This window comes from Fistularia commersonii, chromosome 3, assembly GCF_037954325.1.
Source record: "Fistularia commersonii isolate RoL2024-O1a breed Wild chromosome 3, RoL_Fcom_v1.0, whole genome shotgun sequence".
NCBI classification, from domain to species: domain Eukaryota; kingdom Metazoa; phylum Chordata; class Actinopteri; order Syngnathiformes; family Fistulariidae; genus Fistularia; species Fistularia commersonii.
The window spans coordinates 14,409,654-14,418,535 of record NC_141286.1 but is presented as its reverse complement, the minus strand read 5'-3'; the positions used below and the strand labels follow the sequence as shown (position 1 = coordinate 14,418,535).

Here is an 8,882-nt window from a genome sequence, read left to right as displayed (position 1 = left end):
GAAAGACTTGAGAACCGTATGACTAAAACTGTGCTGAGCTAAAACGATAACCAAAAGAAACTGAGAGTCAAAAGGTATGATCAACACATTCTCACTCCCAGGCCTGCGTCAGATATCGACGCGTTAGGGACCCCTTTCTCGTCATTTTTCGACAAACAGGTGCTGCGTCAGTGGAGGGATGCGATTTGTCATTTACGACAGAGAATGTGGAAAATAAAAATCTCTTCTTTTATTTAGGTTAGGTTTAGATATAGATACAGATGTTGATGTAGACATGACGCTCCAGGTTCGTCTTTTTGTAAGTCGCTTTGGATAAAAGCATCTGCCAAATGACTGTATTGTAATGTGATGTCGAAAAAAATTACGACATTATCGGTATGTGACGCTGAAGGAACCTTCAGGGTTTTGATACAGTGGGAGGGAGAATGTGTTAATCCATACTATTCAAGATGAAATATTGAATTCTAGTACAATCCCCCATCAGGAGACTTGTTAACTTGAAATTCTGGAACCCTGTTCCAGTTTCATCACTTGACGCCACATCACTGCGGCCCTCCGTGTGCAAAAAAAAAGCAAAAAAAATGCAAAAAAAAGACTTTTTTTTTTTTTCAACATTTGAAACGCTTCGACACCTTGTGCTTTCAAAGTGCTTTACACTAGATTGCACCCATTCCCTCACAACTGATGGTGTGAGAGCTGCTGTGCAGGTTGCTAACCAGACCATTAGGAACAACTGGAGGGGTGAAGAATTTTCCTCAAGGACACTTGGGGAATCAAACCCCTGACCTCCCAATCAAAGTGGAGACCCACTTTACCAACTGAGCCACAGCTGCCCTTTTTCCACCAAAGCTTTTCAAGCTTTTGTCCAATAAGCATAAGAAGTCATGTCATGCGGATATTGTTAAATAACATGAATGTTTGTTAGCTCATGTCTCTATTTGACATCAGTTTTTTTTGTTGATTTTTTTTTATTTTTAAACAGAGCTTAATTTCTCGTATAATGCAGAAAATGTATTGAATTTTGTTGAGATGGAAGAGATATAACTTTTTTGACTTGCTGTTTTTTATAACTGACGAAGCAAAGGTGCACAGAAGTCTGCTTTCTGTGAAAAATAGAGTTTAATTATTTCTCCTTTTTCAGCTGATAACATCCTTGATGTGGGGTTCAACTTGCGGAAAACCATGTTGCCATAGCAACAATTCATTCTGTCAACACACATACAAAAACTGATGTATAAAGCCATTCCTGACCAATCCCAGACACTCCTGGGATTTCTGCACTGAAGATTGGCCCCACAGGATGGAACCCCACCTGCTCTGTGGATGTCAGGATGATTTGGTATGATTGGAAAGGAAACAGACTTGCCGGTCTGGAGCAGGTGCCAGGAGTTCTCAGACTTCTCTGATGTGGAGGTCTGAAGGCTGGACAGTCAATATTCCCTGCTCCGTGGTGTCTGGAAAACCATAGGTATGAGCAGGGTTGATTTGCACTGGATATGAATTGAAGTTTTACACAGGTCATAATGCAAAGGTGATCAGTGTCAGAAGTACAGCCGGAGGTGGAGATCTCTCATCTATGCAGGGCAAACAGTAAGGTACGAAGAAATACGAGCCAGCACTAAGAGGTTGTTCATCTGGAGGGAAATATAAATGTGGGTATTGTCACTGTATTAGTGATAAAAAATACTATGTAGGATGAATGAATCTGTTCAGGGGGTGCATACTGAGAAGAAAAGCGGGCCAAGCAGTGATGCTTGGTGGCCGTGCTTTTAATGACCTGCATTGTTTTGAGGCCTGAAATCCAGCGGAGATGTGACCTAAGGTCCTTGTAACTACCAAGCTCAGTGAGGACGGGCTGGAAGGATACTACATGTTGAAAGCAGCCAACACATCCAGTAGCCACAGGTCACCACTGATTTGAGGCTGTAGACTGATTCAGGTTTAGAGGTTTTGACATTTACATTAATTTAATCTACTTCATGTTCAGGTAACCACCCTCACATTTCCCAGTAATTCCAGTTTTAAATTTGACATTTATTGTCTTTTAATGAGTATCTTGTCAGTTTTTTTCCATGATGTCGTAGAATTATGATTAATTTGCAGTCATTTCCAAGTAGTTTTTCGGCGTTTCTTCAGAGGGGTGAAAATTTAAATTGAATAGCAATTTATATGGAAGCTCAGTAAAGAAAAGTCTCCATCAACATTCAGGTCTTTCACTTCATAATGAAAAGAATTCAAAGAATAGATGACATCTTTTCAGAAACTGACGCGTTGCAGCATTAGTTTGCACGTTTTCCCTGTGTTTTCCTGTGTTATCTCTGTGTGAAGTCTCCAGGTTTATCAGGTTCTCGTACCTCGGTTTCTCTCCAGGTTCTTTTGCTTGGGTTCTCCTCAGGTTCTCTCTCTTCCCAGTCAGGTTCACTGAAGATTCTAAACTGAAATTGGCTCCTTACACAGGACGAAGGATAAGCGGTACATTTATTTATTTATTTATTTTGCAGTGTTTTGTTTTAATCACCTACTTAGTATTGATTCATTTGGATTTGACTAACAAATCAGATATCCAAAAGTAAACTGTAACTCTCTGACAGAAATGTTCCTAACACATACGTACATATTAGTGATTCAAGCGCTGAGCAGAAAACACTGATCCTTACCTCTGAATTCCAGGACCTTCCACAAATTCCAGAACCTTTCAGGAGAGACTGCCTGAAAGCCTCGACTTTTTATTTTGAGACATCCCTGGAGGATATTCCCCCAACACACGAACTCACACGCACACACGCGCGCACACACACACGCACACACACACACACACACACACACACACACACACACACACACACACACACACACACACAATTTTCCTGCCAAAATACTCCAATAGGGTGATCAAACTTATACATTTAAATTGATTATAAGGTCAATATTAATACACTTTTTTAAAACTTTTCATTATATTTGACCTCTATGAAATGTCTTTCTAACTACCTGCCCTCCCCAACCCCACATCCCATTACTTGTCCAAACACTGTGTCAGCAACACAGAGAGAAGTCAGACAAAAGGCATCTATACAATATCTATAATCAACTGTAAATGACTTAACCAATAAATATAAAATGAGAGATACCATTAATGAGTCGAGAATAATTAATATTGTTTCTATAACATAACAAAAAAGGAATTACAATATATATATTTGTCTTGTTGCAAAGAAAAATAGCAACTGTGTAATCAACTCAAGAAATGTAATCCTGATAGAATCAGGTCCATTTGAATAATTGATCAATTAAAATATTAATTCAGTAAATTTTTTAAAAAACGGGTGACACATAACATGAATTTAATTGAGGCAACATCAAGTATCAGTAAACCTGTGACCCATTCAGATGTTTGTTCAATGAATAGAATTTTAAATAGAATTTAAATTTGACACAGCTCTTATAAAAGAGGTGGTTGCTTTTTCCACTGTGGAGAGAGAAAACAATCCAATTTAAATGTGGAACCTGTTAGACTCTGACTAAATTACATCAAATTCATACTGTAATTAAGTTACTGAATAGCTTTTGACATGCAAGGGAATATTTACCCTTTTTTCAACTTAATTTTAATTTGTTGCCTTTTGAGTGATACATAAAACAATATCTGGCAATATCAGACATCGGCTTTTTGCCGGTTCCAATGTTCTGATTCCTATTAACCAGAAAAGGTGTTTTATATCTTTTAAGGAACAAAATCAATGACACCAGAAGATGAAGTGAGAGATGCCAAAACATTTTTTCGGTTAATCATTTATGAAAAAAAAAAAAAAAATTCTCTTTTGAAACAGTTTCAAACAGGGAAAAAAAATGTAAATAAATAATTTAATCTGTGCTTTTCGCATCATTCCAAAACATAACAATTTCAATTACTTATTAAAATCTGGCATATCACTTTCAATAATTTTTTCTAAATAGCCTACAACCTAATTTTGTCACTATAATAATATAAAGCACAAGTAATTCCTGGGTTTAATAAGACTGAATCAAAAAGCAGGTGATGTTCAGGGACGAGTCAGGATTGCAAGCTAAAAACCAAATGTGTTTGTTAAAACGCAGCAGATATGACAAAAAAGACCTAAAAGTGAAAAACGATCACAAACACTCATTAAGGTGACCAACCTCCTAATTGTGAATATGTGCATGTGTGTTTGTGTGTGTGTGAATAACTGCATCCTGACAGCAATTAACATGTGCGAAAGTTTGTTATTTTTTTTAATGGAAATGGACGGGCAGAGTTCAGGGAACAGAAGATCCGTGTTCATGCTTTTAGCCTAAAAATAAAAATAAAAAACAGATAGAAATCAGACTACAGACACTAAACAGGGTCATGCAGCAGGACAAATCCATACACAGCAGCTGCTTTTTTACACCACGGCTTTAGTTTTTTTTTGTATAAAAAAAAAGTTAAATTATGCAGGCTGAAAAAAATGAAAACATCTATTAGTGTCGAAAGTGCATCAGAGACAGTAGATCCTTACAGTTCTTTAAATGTGCTGAACATAAATAAATGTTTCAAGTCTCTCTTGTGATTGTTCTTATTGATCATTCGGGGAAAAAAATGAGGGGGGAAATATTGATTATTTGGTTTATAGTGAGAAACTCGTGATTTTTTTGTCGGAAGAGAAAACCCTACAGCCAGACAGAGGGGAAGAAACAAGATTCATTTCTTCTTTTTTTTGAAGTGGAGAGAAAAGTAATTAATCTGAAGAGGCTTCTTTCTTTCCGCCCCGAGAAAATGCTGCAGTCACAAAGATCCAGAGATGGTGGGTTTACAAGAGCCCCACTGGGAGGGGGAGAAGAGGTGGGGTGGCAGGATAGGGATCTTCACAGCAGAGGTCAGAGGTCAACCTGCTGCTTCTTGACCTAATAGATCATGACGGAATCTACATTTAAAAAAAATGTATTTTCTGTTTTTTTTTCTCCTCACCTGACCAACGTTCAGGAGGAGCCATCCTCCAGAAACAGCTTTGGGTGGAAGTTTGCTTAGTTTTCCCTTTTTCTGTTTTTGAGTGTCTTGAAATAGAAAGGAGTCACTTCAATGCACCGCCACCGCTGAGTGGAGCGTGGAAGAGGCCGATAAGGGCAGCGCCTCACCCGGCGCGGCCGGGCTGCTCTGGCCGGTGGCGGTCTGCGGGGACGTGGGGCTTGCGGATCGGGGCGAGCTGCCGAGGAAACCCGGGATGTGCGTGTGCAGCCCCTGCAGGCCCGGCACCGACGCCGGGGTGGGTTTGATAGGCACCGGGATGGCGGGCAGCGTCTGCCCTCCGTGGCACAGGGACTTCAGCGGCATCCCGTAGGCGGGGTAGTCCCCGGGGCCCACGGGGAGCGGCGCCGGGGGGTCCACCATCCCGGGCCCGTACACGTGCGGCCACGCCGGGCCGAGCTGGTTGTGGAGCGGGTACCCGCTGGCGGAGAAGGCCGCCAACCCGCCGGGCATCTTGTACTCGCGTGCGATGATGTTCTCGATGGCGAACGGGTGCTTGAAGCCGGACGGCTGCGGGGCCGAGCCCGCGTAGCCGCCCGGCATCTGCGGCAGGTGTGCGGCGGCGGCGGCGGCGGCTGCGGCGGCGTGCAGCGCGCTCAACCGCAGCTTGGCCTGCTGCTGCTGCAAATAGTGCGCCGCGTCCTGCGGCTTGCTGGCCGCCAGCGGGTCCGCGGCCTGCAGGCTGCCCACCTTGAAGCGCTTTCGGCGCCGCAGAAAGCTGCCGTTCTCGAACATGTCGCCGCAGTTGGGGTGCAGCGCCCAGAAGCTGCCCTTCCCGGGCTGGTCCGGTCGCCGCGGGATCTTGATGAAGCAGTCGTTGAAGGACAGGTTGTGGCGCAGGGAGTTCTGCCAGCGCTGCGTGTTCTCGCGATAATACGGGAAGCGGTCCATGATAAACTTGTAGATCTCGCTCAGCGGCAACATCTTCTCCGGGCAGCTCTGGATGGCCATGGCCGTCAGGGAGATGTACGAGTAGGGGGGCTTCTGGTCGCTGTACGTGTTCCTCCCCGGGCGGGGCATCCTGTCGGCACCGGCACCGGCACCGCAAACGCTCTCGACAAAACTTTTTTTTAGCGTGTCAGCCGAAGGAAGTTGGGCTCACATGGCCGCGGAGCTCCGCTCCTCAAAGTTTGAGGGAAAGTTAGGGGGGCCCGTCGCTCCTCTTCCTCTTCCTCTCCTCTCCTCTCCTCTCCTCCCCCGCCGGTGCTACGCGACTCCTGATGCCGCCGCCTCCATGTCGTGTCTGAGCCGGGCGGCGGTGGCGGGGGCAGAAAAGACCCCCGGAGAGGAGCCTCATTAACGGGGGGGGGGAACCTTCTTCTTCGTCACGTGACCGTGGAAGCGGGGGCGGGGGGGTACCGGAGTGGGTCCGGGCCGGAGGAGGGCGGGGGGAGTGGGCTTGTTTTCATCACCTCCACGGATCGCACCGACACGAGTCACTTCCGCGTGGAGTGGCGTGGGGAGAAGCTGCGGAGAGGACGCTGCTTCCCGGGAAGGAGAGCCGGGGGAGGGGGGGGCGGGGTGGAGGTAAGTGTGTGTGTGTGTGTGTGTGTGTGTGTGTGTGTGTGTGTGTTTAGGTCAGGAGGGGGGCGGGGTCCTTCAATTAGCCCTGAATTACGACGCTACTTTATTGTGACATTGTACACTTTTGTTTCATTCAGAGGTTTATTTATTCCCAATTTCGGAAGTAAACATCTAAATAATTAATAAGCGGCATTAGAAATTTTGTTAACATGTTTAAAAAAAAACAATTAGTTTTACTGTTCCTGTGTGAATCAAGGGCGATCTTTAACTTGTCATCTTTTATAATAATAATAACAATAATAATGCGTTTTATTTAAGGCGCCTTACTCGATACTCAAGGAGTATCGTCCACTCACGTCTGTTCGATGTTTAAAATTCTAACACTGAGGACTTTTTATTATTCAAAAATTCGCTTACTTTTTCGTTTTTATTTAGAAAAAGAATGTTTTTTGAATGTATGGAAAATTGAATGAGATTCGAATTTTGATGGTCGTGGCGGAAAATCCGTGTCTAGATTCTTAAGCACCATCGACTGAAATGTTTTATAATTGTTTTCATTTTATTCCTGGTTTCTTTATAGACGCCTATGTCTAATAACCCATGGATTTTTTTCTGTCGGATATCTGAGTTATCTAATAAAAACCTTAAAGAAGAGATCATTTCCGATCATATATAAAGCGCGTAAGTTCATTCATTTTTAACAAATGAAAATGAATCTCCTTGTGTGTTAAACGTGCTCATTAATATATCAGCCTTAATCGTCGTTATTATAGTGTTGTAATCAGAATCAATAATCAGAAGCGCAAATTAACGAACGGTGACGTTTTAACGGAACCAATTAAGTGTCGATCCGTCGGTTAATTGATTCCACCAATTAACGCGCGTTCAAGTTCACCACCTTCAGACGTCGTTAAATCGCCGTCGAAGTGACGTCACTTCATTTGACCCCCCACCTCCAAGTATGTGTGAGCGTGTGTGTGTGTGTGTGTGTGTGTGTGTGTGTGTGTGTGTGTGTCGGCAAATTGCCACTTTCACACGTCTGACCTTTGAACCCCCGAGCTGGCGAACCGATGCGGCGACACGTGCGGGATCATCCGGGGGATTTGCGTTCTTCATCAGCGCTCTCTCTCTCTCTCTCATCCTTATCGTCTTACTCTCCCGCCACTGACACTGATATTTTGTAAAAAAATTAAATAAATGAAATTAAAAGATTTACTGCAACTGCATATATTACTGCGTGCATTTCTGCATATATTACTGTGTGTATTACTTTGCATGTATTTCTGCAAAAACCAGGCCACTGCATGTATTTCTGAATTAAATATTTGAGTGTAATTACCAGAGGTTTGTTTTTCATCGAATGTTTTTAAATGTTATATTTCTCTGGAATCTAAAAAGATTGAACAAATTAAATAAGGTATAATTAAAGCACCTTTAAGTTGAGATGTTAAGGGTTTCCCTGCTGGGTTCTTTCAAAGATTTTTCTGAAACAGAAGAAGAAAAGCAGAAATGAGAGAAATTAAAACGAATGAAAGACCCCTACATTTTACATATATATATTTGATATTGTGAAACACGGTCCTTGAATCATTAGGGGTTCCTATTTTTTTCTATTGTTACTTTTTCATTTTTAATTGCTTATTTTTCTCATGCAATTTTTTCAGTTTTTTTCAAACCTAAATTCTATCCATCAATCGTCTGCCGCTTTTCCTGTATTCTGTGTCAGGGCGGATGCTGGAGCCTATCCCTGCTGTCATCAGACAAAAGGAAAAGTAGAGGGAAGAAAGGATCAGAATGATCAAATGCATGTTCCGTAACTTCATATCATCATTCTCTTAAAATAATCCCCTATGTCATTTTTTCAGATTTTTCAGGAAACACAAAAAACTGAACCATTTGACATACTCTTGACATAGGCAATTTCTACTGAAGAGGTAGAATGGCAGAATCTTTTTAACTGAGGATGTAAGCAATTGTCAGCATCATGAGGAGATGATTAAGGCAAAAAAAAGCATTTTTATCAAAAAATGAATTAGGTGGTTAATTTATGAGGGTGACGATATGCTAATTAAACTTTTACTTAAACCATCCCCGGAAGGAAGTATCTACATGTGAAATAGCCCTCTATTTAATCTGACTCTGCTCAAGATATATCTGGGAGTCCAGCTCTTTTAACAGGGTAAAAAAAAATTAAAAAAGATAATTTATTTATTCTTTATTAAAAAATTATGGTTATTATTATTTATTGTTTCTTATCATCTCCTACAAGTAACAAGTCAGTCACTACTAATATACCAATTCCTGTTTTCACACTTCAGCTGCTGATTTGTTT

At 42.2% G+C, this 8,882-nt stretch overlaps 1 protein-coding gene across 1 annotated transcript; it reads right to left on the bottom strand.

Moving 5' to 3' along the window:
* Positions 1 to 3,727: 3,727 nt before the first annotated feature.
* foxb1b (forkhead box B1b) lies at positions 3,728 to 6,261 on the bottom strand. Its single transcript, XM_086139414.1, has one exon. The coding sequence runs from the start codon at positions 6,044 to 6,046 to the stop codon at positions 5,078 to 5,080; it is 969 nt and encodes a 322-aa protein (XP_085995540.1). The 5' UTR covers positions 6,047 to 6,261; the 3' UTR covers positions 3,728 to 5,077.
* Between the last annotated feature and the right edge of the window lie 2,621 nt (positions 6,262 to 8,882).

Coding starts and splice junctions, on each gene's coding strand:
- foxb1b (XM_086139414.1), bottom strand. CDS start 6,046: ATGCCCCGCCCGGGGAGGAACACGTACAGCGACCAGAAGCCCCCCTAC.